The 17,632-nt window shown below is 45.8% G+C and overlaps 1 protein-coding gene across 1 annotated transcript in view; it reads left to right on the forward strand.

Annotated features, from left to right (window-relative positions):
- Positions 1-17,632, forward strand: part of LOC121598990 (paired mesoderm homeobox protein 2A-like) — a 39,080-nt gene that overhangs the window by 11,464 nt on the left and 9,984 nt on the right. Inside the window, exon 2 of the mRNA XM_041926393.1 lies at positions 6,932-7,128. Coding sequence (XP_041782327.1) covers positions 6,932-7,128 — 197 coding nt within the window. The remainder of the gene's footprint in view (positions 1-6,931; positions 7,129-17,632) is intronic.

A 17,632-nucleotide genomic window follows, 5' to 3' on the forward strand; every position in this document is an offset into this window, starting at 1 on the left:
GCATCGCATCACTTGACTAACGTCTCCGAAGCACGCTTTCCCCCGAAAAGCCATTAAAACCAAAGCCCCCGCAAACTCATTATCGTAACTAATCGACCACAAAGCAAAGCTATCCACCGTGCCATCAGCCAATTAAGTCACCATGGGCAGCAGGCGTCGAACCGGAAGCGTTAAGGGTCACGTAAACCTCACGCAACACTTAGTAACACATTCCTGCTTACCTGGAGACGAATGGCCCACGTTCGAATGCAAAGCACACACACACACAGTGGGCCGGGTGGGCAGTGATTTAAAGTTGCATGAAGATTCGTCCGAAGTTAGCCGAAGCGAGCCTGCGGACTTCTTGCCAGAGTGGTATCGAGCCCGTAAGCGGGACGATAAATATCGGCCACTAATTGTGCGCATGCTGGACGTTGGCAGGCTCGAGTCCCGGGGCACGCACCGGCACGAACGGGATGTAGCCTCGCTAACGATCGCAGCCGAGGCCGCAATTAAACCACATTAGCTCTGTAAAACGGTGCTCTAATAGCGTTAATGTTATAGGCACTAAATTTACATTACACGCACGCAGCCTCCTTGCATGTGGCCCTGCGGCGTTGGCGGTTGGTGGTTTTAGATATTCGTCTCACGAGCAGCCCGAGCTCCAAAGTGAAAGCTGGCGTTGTGGAATAGTCCCTCATAAATAATTCCTTCCCATTCTTGGGACTAGGACTTAGAATGGTAAGAAAGTTCTGGCTGGTTTGGTAGTGTCTTAGTCTACCCTACCACACGTGCACACTCCATTGGCTACGGTGGACGGTTCTGTTCATTTCCTGCAATGGGGAAAGCCGCTCTAAAGTCAAGAATGGATGGCATCGTACCAGACCGGACGACAAAACGGTTGTGTGCCGTAGTCGTGCCTTGAAACGAGATCAAAACGGCACACATGGAAGACATGCACACACACACACCCACATACACACAGCTGGCAGGTCGGTATGTGGTTGAGCGTCGGTTTTATCTCGATGGTCCCCCGGCCCCAGGTCTCGGGGTTGGTCCCCGGTTGACGATGATTATCACTGATGCCGGCGTAATTGGTAGTGTAATAATAAATTAACATTGCCCAAACCATAACTCTGGCCACCGGAACCAGTTCTCTATAGCTTGTATGTGGGCTTGCCTGTGTGTGAGTGTGTGTGCCTTTGTCTCTGTTTTTCTGTTCCGTGCAGCAGCACTCGCTCCCACTGGAAGTTTGCGTACGAGAATCTGACGTTGGAAATCTTTGGGGATTTGCAGGCAGGGACTAGAATTGAAAAGTTCGCCCCGTCTATTGTAAAGAAGCGAAAACTATCCGTAGGTCTTTTTTTGGGGCCGTTCTTGCTGCTCAGCAATGGCTCAACCTCACATTGCGTAGTGCGTTGTTTGTGTGAATGTGTGTGTGTGTTGTGTGGGGATCCATTGTCGGTGAGATGGTAAGCCGATTGGCATTCGTGTTGCGGTTTTACCATACGACACAACCCGCTGGCCCCACTTTGTTGGGGCTGGGCCGCGGCTAGGGGTCATAATAAATTCAACAACACTTCAAGCCCGGATTTTAAGATTCAAATCTCGGCAGTTTTAATTCGATTGCAGCCCGGGGGCCCGGGTAATTGTTGATAATTGAGAATGATGTTGCAAATTGGATTACGGGCGGGCAATTAGTAGCCATTTAATCGGATATCATATTTCACGGCATTGGTTGCGGTACCCAAGCCGACCGGGAGCTTGGGGATGGCTTTTCTTTGCGGATTGTGGCTGCATTTGGCACTGGGCGTGTGTGTGTGTACGTGCGTGGTTTATGGTTCATGTTTACCGTGCAAACCACCGGACTGGACAGCGAAGAGTTATTATCAATCGATTAAGAGTGTTTTTTTCCTGCCTGTCTCCTCAATTTACTGTTTTCTGTGGTTCATCGGCCAATCGTCAGGCACCGCGTTGTGTATTAAATCAGGATAATTATGCGTCATTGCGGGTTTTGGCAAGCGAGAAATGAAAAATGTGATTATCGAATGGACAAATTAACATGTTTTTGTTTCGAGGTAGAGGGTTTAAAGTGGCCCGAGCTTTAAGGTCGGAAGTTGCAGAAATGGTTGATGATTCCTTTCACCTCTCAACACATCTACGCTCTTCTCCGGGAAGCTTTTGATGGAAACTTATTGCAGCCTGGTTGCGCCACGTCAGCAAACAGCAACAATCAAGCGGGTGGACCTTATAAATGTTCCGGCACAGATGCCATTTGTGTGGAGATTTCTTCACGTACTGTTGATGTGTTGTATGCATTTTGCATGACGAATGGGCCGTGAGAGTGCGGTTAGTTGTTTGGTGGTTTTCTTGCGCTCGAAGCACACGCTTCTTGAAGACGTTCTTCTGGAGCCGTGATATGGTTGAGCGAAATCTTGCACACACGCTTCATGCACTCAATCGTCGCTTGTCCTGAGATAGTTTCAGGACGGGCGCTTGTTACGGGGTAACAGATGTACATCCGGATCAACCATTTCTACCCTTCATTTTTATCGCTTACGGGCACATTTGTATTCGAAATGGGTTGCGAAAAGTGTGTGGGAAAACGGAAGAACAGAAGTGCGGGGGGAGAAAAAACTATAAATGACCCATCCGATCGTAACCGTTCCGGATGGGATCGGTTAATACTCGGCCGATGTGGTGTGGTGTATGTGCCAGTGCTTAGGTTTTTGAGAGATTGCTCCAGTAATTGAACCGGATAGACGTGGTACGTCTTCATCTTTCTCAGCCGGGACTGTTTTTTTTTATTATTTCCTCCTCCGCTTCATGCAAGAGCAAGAAGATGGCTGGCTGCTGGACGATGTTGCTTGCTTGCCCAATGGCAGATTAATACCGATTGACCATAATCCATAACCCAAGCAACGCCCTGTCCATTTGGTGTGTGCTGTTGAGTGGAAAGAAATGGGGATTGTTTTTCTCCTCCCTTGTTTGCGCTCAGTCAACCGAAGAATCAACTCACGAAACGGGAGTTACTGGCAAAGTTGGAAAAGATGTCTTGAATGTAGTGCCGAAAATCGTTGGCAATAATCCTTGACTCTTGCAGGGTGCCAAAAATATGTCCAAAACCCACGGCTAGGAACGATCGGAATGAATCATTTTTGGAAGGATGATTGAACCACACGGGGGGTGAAACTTTTGGCTGTGCATCATAATCCAGTATGAAGATTTGCTTATAGCTCATTGCTTCTGTACTTAATGTACTGTAGTTGAACTTAAGAATGGATGTAAAGGCATATTTATGGACATTTTTTATGACATTGTAATAGTTTCACATGTTTTCAATGAGCAATCGAACGAGTTTCATAATGTAGAAATACACTGCCGAAAAACGCCTAACAGTAGGCAATCTTCATTGTTTTTGGACAATCGCTTCGACGCTCATTCCACGCAAACAATGAGGGCCCTGGCTACCCACCGTAGAACAAAAAATTACATCACTCAAAGAAGCGCCTGGAACACATCGTCCAAAAAGAAGGTGGCGGAGGTAAATATTTACCCATCGCTTCGTACGCTTCGTGCCACCCGGGAGACTGCGACCTGTCCGTCCAAGCTCCCAGGCCCACGATGCACGGTCGATGCGGGGTTCTCCCCCCCCCTCCATAATCAAGCTCACGTTGCTCATCAAATATACATCGGGCCTTTGGGTTACGCTGTGAGGCCAGACCGACCAGCGTGCGCTCCAGGCCAACGAAGGTTCGGCGCTCGTACCGTTCTGGCTCGTGCCGTAGGCCGTGCCGTGGTCGAAAATTAGCTTGTTTGCATTGAAATTTCCGCCTGCCCGAGCATTGCCAATTGTCAGCTACCGGTACCGGTTGGCCTTCATGAAGCGCTGGGGGGAGCGGCGGGCTGGCCATGGGGTAAAAGGACTTTTTCGCAAACGACGAAACTGAAGGCCTAGTAGGTGGGAGCCAGCCATAGCAGCGTTGCAGAGTAAACAAACCACCAGCAGGGCAGGGAAGAGTAAAATCGAAAGTAGAAGCAAGCGTGTAAAATGAACAATAACAGCGTATGAAGGGAGAATGCAGTGAAGCATGCGAAGATATAGACGGGGGGAAAAAGAGAAGGAACAAATCGCTTCAGCCAATGTGTATAAATCAACAGTGGGGATAAAAAATGGCTGCAAGTTTTTAAAGAATACAAGAAAAAACTGTGGCATGAGATGCGTAGTGCTTGAAAGTGTAGATAACTTTGTTAGTCTTCAAACGTAACTTAACGTAAAATAGTCAAAAATGACTAAGAAGCAAAACCAGAATGGAGACGCCTGGTGTTTGTATCGAAAAAGTATCCTACAAACATATTTATAAAGGTTTTTTCTGTACAAGAATAATCATTTACAAATGATTTTGTATTGATTTTTCTCGCCACTCTCTCTCGCTACAAAATCATGCTAAATTGTTCCGACATCAGTGAAAGGTTCAATATTTTCACGAATCGTTTCTCAACAAAGCGGTTTGAGCGTGCAAGCAAAGCGATTGCATCAGTCGTTGCATTTCCAAGCGCCCACATCGTCGTTGTTAAACATTTACCCGTTCGAACGGAGCAAACAAGTGCGGTGAGAAACACGTTTCAGTAAAAAAAAAAGAAAGAAACCCCTACAACCGCAACGAACCGCTGATGGGAAACGGGATTGAATGCTTATCGCTTCGGAAATTCGTTGGTAAGCGCTTCGCAATGAAATCTTTCAACCGGGTGAATCGGGTACGTGCACGTCCTCTGCTTAAACATTGATCATTGTGGATTTGCAACCCGACAAAAGGCACGGCACGGAGAGCGAGAACACGGTTCGTCTGCTACCAAAACCTAACTATCGGTCGTTTGAAGTGTATTTTAGCTGGCACCGAGAGGGCAAAAAAAAACGCCCACAAACCTCAAAACCGACAGAAGCAGACGGAACCACACGCAAGGACGGTGGATGGTTGAGAAAACCTGTTGAAAAATCAATACCAAAAGAAAGCAGCTCACCGTACCGTACCGCACAGGGAAGCAGCCGCATCGTATCTCGCTAATGCAAATATCCTTCCAGTTGCCATTACGATTACGGCGTTCCCATTTTGTGTGTGTCGGCGTTTAATTTCTCGTCGGGCGGATGCATCGAGCAGTCCCCGAAACGACGAACCGTTAGACGCATGAACAGTTTCTTCCAAACACTCCCAACTACGCGTTCCGTATTTGCGGTGGGTTAGAATTGGGGACGAGGAATTGGGGTTTTATCAGCAAGTTAAATAGAGCGTCGGTTTCTAAGCGTGTACGAGTTAGTCTGTGGTGGTTTTGGTCGAAAATAAAGATGAGAAACTGGGCTGAAAGGATGGCATTAAACTCATCTGCCTCGATGTTTGGTGTGTTGGTGAAGCACAGTTTTGTTTGTGTTGGTATCGGTTGGAACCATTTTTATTTTAGCCGATGAGGAAGAGTCTTGCGAGAGGACGTGGGTTTAAATTTCGAGAGTTTTTGTGGGTTTTCATTTCCATCGTAGTCTTTAAGCTGTGTTGAACAAGCAATTGGATCGATTCTCAGTTTGTCATTTTCTGTATGAAATAATCAATTTCATTTAAAAAAAATACCACCAAAGACACTTCAATCAGTCCTTAAAGTCGGTAGATCTCATCTCTGCGAAATAATTCTTTAAAAACCCGAGAACGGATGAGATGCAAACCTGCCAGAACACGATAAACAAATAAATAAAACAACAAAATGACGTCGTAACCGATGAGCGAAGGTTGTGATAATAAAATCTCTATCCCAAACTCGTATCAAAGCATAAAAAGAGAATGACACAGTGAGAGTCGCAAAACCAGCATCAGCATATCTTCAAATGAAGAGAATTACGATAAGAAAAAGAGAGAAACAGCGCGAGAGAGAGTCAAATGAAGAGAAGTCAAATAAAATGTGTACTATCTCAGCGGTTAAATATGAGCCACGAGAGCCACAGCTAAGCACGTGCAGACGTCTTTATAGCACCGCTGAAAAGACGAACAGGCTCAAGGTGGTCGTTAAGGGTGTGCGCACGAGAAGAACTTTGTTCGCGCCCACCATAACGAGAGCGAAGAAATTGATTTGTACCTCGTAGGTCCTTACCGAACGACCGGGGGTGGAAGCCATCCTGTCCTGTCCTGCCCATTAGTCATTCGTGTTGAAGATAAATGACGACATGGCGTGTACTTCCCCTGACTGCGCTATTTCTACACACTACTACCACAAGCATGCCCGTTTGGTGCGCATGGAGACGGGAAGGGATTTCCATCGCCATCTTCAAAACGTCTCATCTCGCTCTCACACACCCAATGTGGTAGCTCTCTTTCTATAAAATTTCAACGCGCGCGCTTCGTTGGTATTGGTGAGGCATTAACGTCCGCACACTTAGCGTTGCGCTTCCCCAACCGAGCAACATCCATTTGCTACCGACTACAGGACGACCAGTGCCAGATTACGTAGTCTGCCGGGCTTATAGCGCCATCATTTTGTTTTGTTTTTCTTCGCTCTCCCTCTAGCCTGCTGGTATTAGGGTACTCGAGGCATCTTGCGAAGGGTGCGCGCAAACAGGGCAGTAATAATTCTGAACCGGCCCCTGGTGCGCATGTGAGCTGCTTGGAGCAGCGCTCTTTCCAAGCGAGCGGTGACTTCTTGGAAGCGCTTGGGTTGTAAATAATTTTACTACCGATATAAAAATCCTCACCTAATTTCAATTAATTAACACTAATGAAGGGAGTCATCGTTTTAATTTGATGTCCTGTTTGTTGTGTGAGCGCGACTTCGCGGGCCGCAGGAAGTAATGAAGATGATGAGGTCATAGTGGCAACAGTTTGCAGCGCATTGCCGTACTTACGCGTGTACCAGTCATTACTTACCATGTTTTCTTCCATTTTGTTTTTATTTTCATGTCCCACGATTGCAGCTGGCCTCCCGTACAAGGTGTACGCCGGGCACGATTCGGTGCTGGCGGAGAAGCGCAAGCAGCGCCGGATACGAACGACCTTCACCTCGGCCCAGCTGAAAGAGCTCGAGCGAGCCTTCCAGGAGACACACTATCCGGACATCTACACGCGCGAGGAAATAGCGATGAAAATCGATCTGACGGAGGCCCGCGTACAGGTGAGTTTTGTTTCGAAACGGAAATCAGGTCGGCCGACAGTACCGGACCACCTGAGCCTTCGGTGCTGGTTGGGTGGTTGATTGATTAAATTGTTTCCGTTTTTTTTTTGGTGAGTGCGTTCCGGATTTGTCTGGAGCATTGTTGTCTCTTCCCTCTGTATCTCTTCAAAGACTCCGGAAAAAGGGCATCTTCCAAAGACATGCAGGAGAGGCGTGCAAATAAAGTCCATTATTTATGACACGTGCCTTGCTCAATATTTCATAGCCTGCTTGAGCCTTCTTGAGGTGCGCAAGAAGGCGATGGGCAAAGGAAGACAACAAAACAGGCCCGAGCCATCTCAGGTTCGAGGGTCCTTCGGTAATGTTTGTGCATTTTAGATGACTATCTCTCGCTCCTCTCTCAATGACGCTCGAACCAGGGCAGGATACGCATATCATAGCGGGGCGCCCCGAGAGCGCTTGACACATGCCGTACGATTACGAGTGGGCAATAAATTTATCACCTTCCTTCCATCCGGCAGTGTGTGTGTGTGTGTGTGTATTGGACATTTTGGATGGATTGCCTTTGTTTCTCCAGTCCGCCCTCCCTCGAACACAGCCCGTTACAAGTGGTGAGGTGTTTTGGGCAAAGCAATCAGACAATCATGGCATCAGTAGACATCTTGAAAAGATGATCAAAATATCCTCACCCAGATGCGTTCCAGAAACAACTGGCCAAAAAACGGGTCATCTAGCTGTGACGAGGCACAGTGCGGGGTGGGAATAAGGAATGATGGATTATTGGGTGTCGTTTGATAAGCATCGTTCGTTGGATGCTTGGACGATGAAGTTCGTTTTGGGAGTTCATTTTCCTTTCCATAAGCGTCTACGTCTCTGGACGACGTCCGAGAGCAATCCCGATTAGGATGTCACGGCGTAGAGGCACACGTCCGTCGGAAGGGGGCAAACGTTGGTAGGCTTTCGTTACACTAGCACAACTAATCTGCCACATCAAGATTCACCTCGATTAGACACGACCCTCCACACGGCACTGGAAGGGCCGGTACGATAACTACCGAGAAAATAAGTTGTAAAACAAGTGTAGCAAATTGATTTGCCTGTGAACGTGTTGCACAGGGTGCTGGAGGGGTTCGTTTTGGGCTTTCGGCAACCGTTTTGTAACCCGATACGAGCGTGTGAAGTGGCTCAAAATTGATGTCACATGGTGGATTGGTCGGGCGAGATTACACGCTCACAATGATAAGTTGGGCAAAGAGGGCGTGTAAAGGGAGGGCAAGATATGGGAGAGGGAACTCGTATAGCAGTTGGCATAGGAAATTATGCATTCCATGTGGTGCAAAGCGACCTATGAAGTTTTAACAAGTTGGTGTTGTTGTAAGGATTGCATACAATGAGGCGTTGAAACTAAAGCGTTTCTTAATTACTACACCGAGACGAGAAGATGACATCACGTAGGCGGTTGGCTTATTTTTAGCTCCATTCAATAGACAACGGCACCAACTCCAATGGAGTCGTGGATTTTAGCCGACTTCTTTCCCGCAGATTACCGCATCCATGTTGTTTTGATTGAATTACATCGAATGTTATCTTTAATTACATCAAACCAATATTGTTCACAATTTGTTGGCCTTCGGTTCTTGTTCCGGTAGCCCGCTCAATGTCAAGTGGCGTGGAAGGTGTGTCTGGCTTCAGTAGAATGTGGGATGCGATAATTTACATCCCGACGATGACTGGCCTGCCCGTGGAAAGGCTATCCGCAAACACATTCCATTTCAGTTAAGCAATTTCACTCTGCCCGTGAGTGCCACAGCATGCTCGGGTGAAATGTGATTAGCGGACGGTTGTTCGATCATACCCCTACCATACTGCCATATGTCAAGCTTGACAGATGAATAACAAGAAAGATCTACCGCTTGCCCGGTGAGGCCCCTGCTCGATGCTGTCCGGGGTGAAAGTGTTGATCGATTCAATTATGCGCCCGGCGAAGTGGGTGCGTGTGGCAGAGAGTGTACACAGTTTGCAGCGTTTCCGGTCGACACGATCGAGCAGTGACGGTTTAATTGAAATTTCAATTCAATTATCGAACATTATATGTCGCGCAAGTGCTACCGCTACCAACGGTGCGGCATGTATGCGCGCGGAGTTCGCTGATCATTGTGTATCGCAATCCTGGCTGTCAATTTGTTGGTCCAAATGACGTAGAGTAAGCTTCGGATCGAGCCGCGTCCTCTGGAGGCTCTTTCGCTCTCTTTTAATAATCAATAGAGCATTATTGTGTGTCAACACGAACGTCTGTCACGGTCGTGGTTCATTCAACTCCGACACTGCCAACGGTCCGGCGGTCTCTTTTCGGGCAATGCCATCGGAAATGCGTTATTATTAATATTGACAAAAAGCGACCGTGCGTAGCGGGTGAAACGAAAAGGACGTGGAAAACAAATTTCCAAAAATAATGTCCTCAGCACAGAGCGCTTTAGTTGGGAGTCGTTTTTTGCTGTTTTCATGCTATAAATAAAAGCGTTTTTTGTGAATGATTCGTTTTCCAGCCGATTACAAAAGCAAGGAGCAACAAAAAAAGGTGCCACAAAAGTGCATTTCGCTAATGAAATTCGGTAGCAATCATTTATGTACGTACACAGTGATGTTTCGGAATGGCGGAAAATGCAGCACCGAACGGAATGAAAACATAGCCGGGATATGAATGAGTTGTATCGGGTGGTTGAGAATTGATATTTTAAGCACCCCCGCTTCCCTTGCCTGCAGCTCTGTCGAGGGAGTTGATTGGAAACTGAAAGGTTTTCCCGTTCGATTTGGGCATGGCGATCAACCAGTTGCAGTTCTCATTAAATTTTTGACCGTGCAATTGTTGAATGTGGCTGAGGGTGTAGGAGGTCCTACCTACCTGACTGAGTTGGATCCGGGTCGCAGAGGATACAAAGTTGTGTACAGGTGATCGGTGTCAATCAGGTTTGTGTCGTGTAGCGGGGAGCGAGTTTTGAGGTGGCAATCTGCGCTTATAATTAGTGTCAGACCGCGGTTGCTGACGTTATTAGCATGGTTGAGCGGAAGCTAAGTTCGACTACGAATGCAAAGATTGGGTTTGATCGGTCTGTCAATTAGCGTGAGTTGGTGGAAAGTGAGCAGGTTTAAAGCAGGAATAGCCAAAGATAGGTGAATGTTTGTGACAAACAGTTTAGATGATGTGCTCATACTCTTGTGCCTATTTTGAATAATTAAAGGCAGAGCTCAGCATATAACATTAATTCAAAAAGTCTGTTTTAAGTCCAAAGAAGAAATATAATGTATATAGGGAAAGAAGTAACATTGAATGTAACGTCATGCTTGTTCTGTCTTGCTTCAACTCAATCCTCTTGCTTATCCGTTTTGCCAACAATGAATTAAACCCAGTGCACTGCAACTACACTGTAGTAAGAAATGTTTCACCCAAAAGTAGGGGACCACCATCCCTCCCGGCCATCTAAACTGCACTGTACAAAAGCAAGAGCACCCCTCCTTGTTCGTTCCGGAGATGATTGAATTAAAATTCATCACACATCTGTGGTGTTTGATGGCATAAACACGTCGTGCGGATTGGCGGAACCCTTACGCGTATGCGCGACTGGGTGAGGGCTATTAAACATCGATCCAGGTCCTCCCCTGCTGGCGTGTTCTTTGTGCGACATGGGTAAACATTTAAGAGCGATGAAGGTTTGCATCGCTTTGGACTAGACTTTTATGGCAAAATCGAATGCAATGCTCGGGTGCAATGGATAAATGCTGACCTCGATCTAAACCATTAAGCTAATTAACCCATATCATTCGCGTTTGTTGTGGAGTGAAGATGTTATCCATAATTGAGAGCTTCATACTTAATGCGTTTCACCTCATTGTGGTTATTGATATTGAAAACGTTATTTTGTTGATACAATAGATCCGCTGTTTGATTGTATAGAATACGATACGTTTTGTTGGGATGTGTAAGCATTGTGTTATAGATAAATGACCATTAAGAAGTGAAAAAAAGAAGAAAGGAGTTTTGTAATAAATGAAAAAAGAGCATTTTTGTCACATGTGATGGATTGACTCTTAAGAAATTGTTTCAGTATGCCGTCTTATGATTAAACCTCCAGTTCGGTTGAAAGCAACAACAGCCAAGAAATATGAACCAAATGATTGTTTGGCTTCCGGGAAAAGGCTACACTAGATCGAAAATAAAATTCATTTCACTTACATATTCTGCTGGTAACAATTTCCGCTCCCTTTAAGTGATACGCAATGTGTAGTGTGCAGAAATCATGCCAGCCGGAGAACAAGGACCAGGAAGCTGTAATGATGGAATGGTGCAGAGTACAAAAAAGAGGGAAAGAACGTGCAAATTAAATGAGATAAAAATGAAGCGGAAAAACAGGATGCGGTCTTCCCTCGCACACATACACGAGGTAAAAGTCTAAGAAGTCCGTACAGAAAACACTGAAAAACACAGGACGATACGCACCCAGAGAGAGAGAGAAAGACAGAGAGAGAGAGAAAGTGAGCCGGAGCAGCGGGCAGGCGTGCTCTCGCGTTCGAGATGTCAAAAGTTTGAAACAATTTAATTCATCACGGCCGGCATCACCCATCCGACCGACCGGGCCGGATGAAAATGAGGATGAAAAAAGAGGCAAGCAATTGTGTGTGGATCAGGCTGCGTGGCGGGAGAAAATATAGCTACATTTTACTCCCCCATAGAAAGAAAGAAGAAGGAAAGCCGAAGAGTAATGGCGCAGGTGAGCTGAATGGGGAGCGAGTCGCTAGAAATGCCGCTTTGCTAAATTTATTCCCGTCGCGAAAGGACGGTGGATTCCGTTCATCCGACGGAACGGAGAGTGTGGCACGGTGCGGCCAAACAAATGGCGAATGAAACGATTCATTCACGGCAGCGGAAAGCCATTTCTTTGTTGCTGTGTAGTGTTTTCTTTTCGGGTGTGGAATTAAAGTATGAAAATTGGGAGAGAACAGCCATTGGAGCAGCTGAGTAAAGGTATCTGTGCGTTAAATTAAAGCGCTGGTTTTGATTCTGCAATGGTAACACTGCTCTTCCCTCATCGAATCTGATCGTTCTAATCAAATGAATAATTGATTGAAGTGTAAGAGCGTATCGGATACATTTGGATTTATGTGTTTTTTGCTTCGAATGAAAGATGTATCGTTGCACTTGATCCACCACAAGAACAGTCACTGAAATAGAACCTAGATGACTGTTAATTAAAGGAAAAAAGAAGAGACCTTTACGGTTTTAGGGGGATTTTCACTAGTTAAATCGCTAGCCAACACAAACTGTGCACTCAGAAGTAGGTTGTGTTCCACCGAAATGGTAGGCATCTGCGCAAAAAGAACAGTAACAGCATGGTTGAAGTGTAAATAAGAGATATTGTTCAGCAAATAATAACATCTTTTTCCCTTAGAATGCTCTATAAAAGGTAAATGTGTTTAAAAATTCATGAAACCCACGATAAGGAGCAAAAAAGAGTTTAAAACACACACACATACAGCCTCAGAGTTGTGCAGCCGTCCCTTATAATGATCAGATGTTAGCGAAACCGTCCAGACTTACGCTTTGTATTACCCTTTGTACCCAAAAGCAAGCGACTCATATTTCTCTTGGAGCATTTTTCCAATCCAATCTCAATTAGCTTACCACTTTCCAACTGCCATCGGTTGGTCGATTACACCGTGCCAAACCTGTGGTACTTCCTCTCCATATATGCGGGGAGTATAATCATAGTCCAGTCGAGAGAACCGTATGCTGCACATATGGTGCCCCGTGTGGCCAGGAATGGAATTATTTTTCTCGATAAATATAAATCGTCGTCATCGTCGCTTGTTGTCGTTGGTCCCACCGCCGTTGCTCCGTTGCTGGCAGGTGAGCGAGAGCGAGCGGTCTGTGTGTGTGTGTCTGGATACTCCAGCCATGGATCCCGTGGCATCCCTGGACCGCAAATCATAAAATACTGGAACCGACCTGGGGAAAAAGCCAATCTGCCACTGGTTTTTGCTCGCGGATAGCGTGCGCTACGGTTTTAATGGGAAGGTGGTAAAAAAACAGACACACAAACACACCAGTTTGCATCTAAAAAACAATGACCTCGCTGTGGAGTAGCAAAAAGAGAGAGAAAAAAGCCTTCTGGATACTGAAACGGCATAGAGCGGGGGGGGGGGGGGCGGGAAAATCCTTTCCTTTTCACGTACTCACCTCAAATTACAAACCGGTCAGTTGGCTGGTGGTAGGATGGTTTGGTCGAATGACCATGCAGAATAGGGTGGTTTGAGGCACAGCTATTAGAAGCAGCTGTAGTATGATTATGAAAATTTATGCTTACGACTGGCCAGCGAAAAACCGCGATGGTGGAAAATAATCTGCTCGCATGGTCGCGAAATGGTTCGCTGCTTTGCGAGAGTTGAATTCAAACGTAACAGTTTGAGTACTTTGTGTACTTCATAGTGTCTGCTTTGTCGTTAAATAGGGTTTAGAAATGCATAAGCAAACTTTCATAGCAAACTAACGAGTAAAAAACAAAGCTTTGTCGATAAAACGTGCAGTGCTATTGCTTCTACAAACATTTTTGCTGCTCATCGATACAAACACCCCTAAATAAAGCACCAAAACGGGGATTAAACAGAGCTGAAAGCCACCACCGATCCATCCACAGCCCAACCACTCGTGCTGTGGTTGAATCTAATCGAAATTCAAAATTCATGTTCAATTATTTATCGCACACAAATACCCGTGGGGATTGGGCTGGTTCGCTAGCAGCATAGGATCAATCCCGGGGAATTAACACTATTAGCACGTTCGGACTCGCCCGGTAGACTGTCACTGTGAGCTAGAGCGTCATAGGCAGTGGCTCCAAAAACCACAAAACCATCACACCCTTCAGCAGGCGTTAGTCAAAAACAATAAATTATCTAAACACTGACCATAACAACTTGTGTCTGTGTGGTGTGGAGTGGTGTAGTTGGAAATCCGTTTGGGAAAAACTAAATGGACAAATGTGACAGGTTTGGGAAAGGATGGAGCCCGGGGAGGGCTGGGAGGTTCTCATCATGAAGCCGACCAAAGTCGAAATTTATTCAAATCACCTGCGTAGAACGCCTGCCCGGATGGGGATATGCATGCAAATATTAAACTCCAAAACCAATAGGCTGGAAAGCCTTGCAAGGGGCAAAATTGTGCGTGAGGGCTTCCGGGAAAGGCTGGAAAACAATTTCAATAATTAGTTATGCTTCTCTGGAGGGTGAGTAGAGTCAGAAGTATGTTTCGAAAGTGTGTGCTATAACCACAGTATAAATGATTGTAATAGTATTATGTTGCAAAAAATGAATCTATAGAATTTTGCTTATTGGCAGTAGTAGGTATAGATGTACTTTAGCGACTGTCACAAAAGAAGTCGTTTTTTTATGGAGCAGCAATGACAGCTTAACAAATGATAGTGTCAGCTGTCATTGAGCAATAGTTACTGTCATTATTGCCAAGTGTCTACAGCTACTGCACAATATCTAATGGTCAAGCCATTCTTCTCTCTTTACGTAAGGGAAATCTCTAACAATACCAAAAAACAGCATGTAAAGCATGTTCTTTCCGCTGTAAACACCATTCACAATGAATAAAAAACATCACTTTAATGACCTCGATACCCGGAACTCGACCAAAAAAAAAAAGCAAAGACCAGAAAAATCATCCACCACCAAACGGTAACAGCAGGATCATCCCGGACCAGGAGGGGAGCAAAAGGTCTAAAGTTTGCGAAGTTAATTGAATAAACATTGAGTAACAACACGGCGGAAAAGTGATTTCCCTGCGAGGGTGCACTGTTTTGTGTGTGCACGGAAGCGCCCGAAGAGTGTCAACCGATGAATGCAACCCAGCCCTCCCTCACCCTTTGCAGAAGAAGAATTATTATTCATCGATTAACAAGTGAACGCTCCGGTGGGCGCCCCTTGCGCGGCCAAGGCATCGGCTGTAATTCTGTTCGTATGGTTGTTTATTGTTCAGCTGCCGAAAAAGCTAATCAAACGAGCATACACCCGAGGGAGAGGGACCGGCCGAACACCCGAGGACAATTGACGTTTTACACTTGCCGCTTGGTGTGGGATAGCAGGGGTTGGACCAGGCCCAGCAGGGGTAGGCTCAGTGTCGTCACCGTGATGAAGGGAAAATATTAGCACAAGTGCTTCGTTATCCACTAAGCAGGATAAACAATGCTTACTGTATTTAGTTTATTGCTTTACAGTCACCCTCCAGCCAGCTTCGTTGTGTCATTCGTTACGGACCAACCATCCCGTTCTGGTGGTGACGATGGTGACCCAAGAAGCATAACTACCATGCGAGGAAGGTACGAAGGCTTTATGGGCTGCTGTTGCTTGATTTGCGAACCAGACCGAACCCTCGCTCTACGCTCACCGACAGGCGAGGACAAACAGGGGACGGTTGGCACGCTTGAGCTCGATGACTTGCCGGCTGGTCGGTGGAAAATTCTAGGGGAAGGTACGATGTTCATCACGATGCGACCCTTGCGGCGCGTTGTACGCAGCATCGTACTGCGGTGCGTTTGCGCTTGCACGTGGAAGCATAAATGTCGCGAATGAAGATATCATTGCCGTGTTCGATTGTTGGGTATTTGTTTAGCGAAAGTATCACCACATCTGTCACAATTTGGTGAGTTGATGTTTTTCTTGAAAAATGAAACGATAGAAACGTTATGCAATGTTTTGTTGTAGTATGTCAGGATTTTCGCTCGGAACAGTTTTTTTTTGGCCTAAACATTGAAATGTGCAAGATTTCAATACTTTTTTGTGTGTCGATCTAAAACGTATTCGTAATCGAGACAACGCTTTGATTGAATGAAGACCGCATAAACTCTAATCCCTCCGGCAACATCGTCCGGCGCTTTTATAGCCAATAGCGTACGTGTCACTTTTTAATGGTATATCGCTGCACAAATTTATGACCCAAGACGGTTTGATCGATTGATCGGGCTTTGAATTGCCGTCACCAAGCGAGGGGAAAGCAAGAGCGGAGAAAAAAGTTTAAATTTTTAATTTAATCAACTTTGCAACCAAACCAAGGAAAAATGGCATCTCACTTTCCACCAAAGTGTCCTAAGAGACCCCGGGAGCGATTGATATCGTAACTATTATGGGAAGAAAAGGGAGCAGAAAAACACCCCAAATCGGGCTCGGTGAAAAAATCCTTTCCTTAAACGAGCGTAAGAGTGGAGGGGAAATCGGTTTTATGTTCGATTTTTATGGGCATGCCATCGCTAACCTTTACAGCCGCTGGTAAAAAGGGTGTCAGAATGTGCGAGTAAAAAGAAAATGGGATGACTTTTAATCGTTGCTGCCCTCTCCCCCCCCCCCACGGTTACGGAGATGTGTTCAAAATGCTCCAAATAGTCCTCGAGGTGGTGGCGAAGAGCGCGTAGAATTGAATTAAGGTCGAAGTTGGTGCAGTGGCACGGAACGGGCGAGACCCAATTTCGCGGTTTCATAGCATTGGGCTCTAACCAAATCAAGCGTAAGGGAAGGAGCGCAAAAAAAGGTCAAATCAATTTCGCAGCCAACCGCTCGACCATGCATTAATTATGAAGGCGATCGTTTTGTAGATGTGTGCGAAATGTTTTGGCGACCAATCGGATGAAGAATGCGGTCGCTAAGGCTCGTAAATAACGTTTTGGGAGCGAAAGTTTGATTCTTTTTTATGGCGGTTGTTTCCGATCATAAAAAGCCCATCGCTTTCTAATTTCTCTCGGTCGAAACGGGCACTTTCAGTGTGTATGTGTGTGTGTGTGTGTGCTTGCATAAATGGGGATGCGGTAATAAATTGAATTTCATTCTGTGCGAGGCTCCGACCACTCCAGGGATTGAGGAATCTTTATGGAAGATTTGCCATGTTTTACGATGCAAAGCATCGAGAAGAGAGTTTTCTGAGAAAGAAAGTAAAAAGAAAAGGTTCGGCGCCATTCCAAGACCACGCAAAGGATCATTTAATTAGGCAATTCCCTTTGCGGAGGACTCGGATGACACTATCGGTGCTACAGGTACAGATGCACAGCTCGTTTGCTGTCAATTAAGCTCAATCAGACTGTTCGAGAAAGACGCAAAGAGAGCAGTGGAATAAAAGGATATTTATTTGAAGGAGACTTGTCCAGCAGTGTATATTATTTTGATGAGATAATTTAAGCACATTCACATCACCGAACGATTGTGGTCATTTGGGATAGCCACATTGGAGATGCTTCACAAGCTGCTTAAATTCGAAAGAAAAACAACATATTGAACCCTGATGATGAGAAAGATAAATATCAACTTCATCAAGCCTGTAGAATTCTTGACCAAAGGATGACATGTGGGTAGTGGTCCATGGACATGATTGCATGATTTTTCTTCGTCTTTAGCCGGCCTACAGCTCTGAGAAGCAGCAAAAGCTCACATGTCTCGAGCCGTTGGACAACGATGATGTGACCAA

Source organism: Anopheles merus, chromosome 3L (genome assembly GCF_017562075.2).
Source record: "Anopheles merus strain MAF chromosome 3L, AmerM5.1, whole genome shotgun sequence".
Taxonomy (NCBI): domain Eukaryota; kingdom Metazoa; phylum Arthropoda; class Insecta; order Diptera; family Culicidae; genus Anopheles; species Anopheles merus.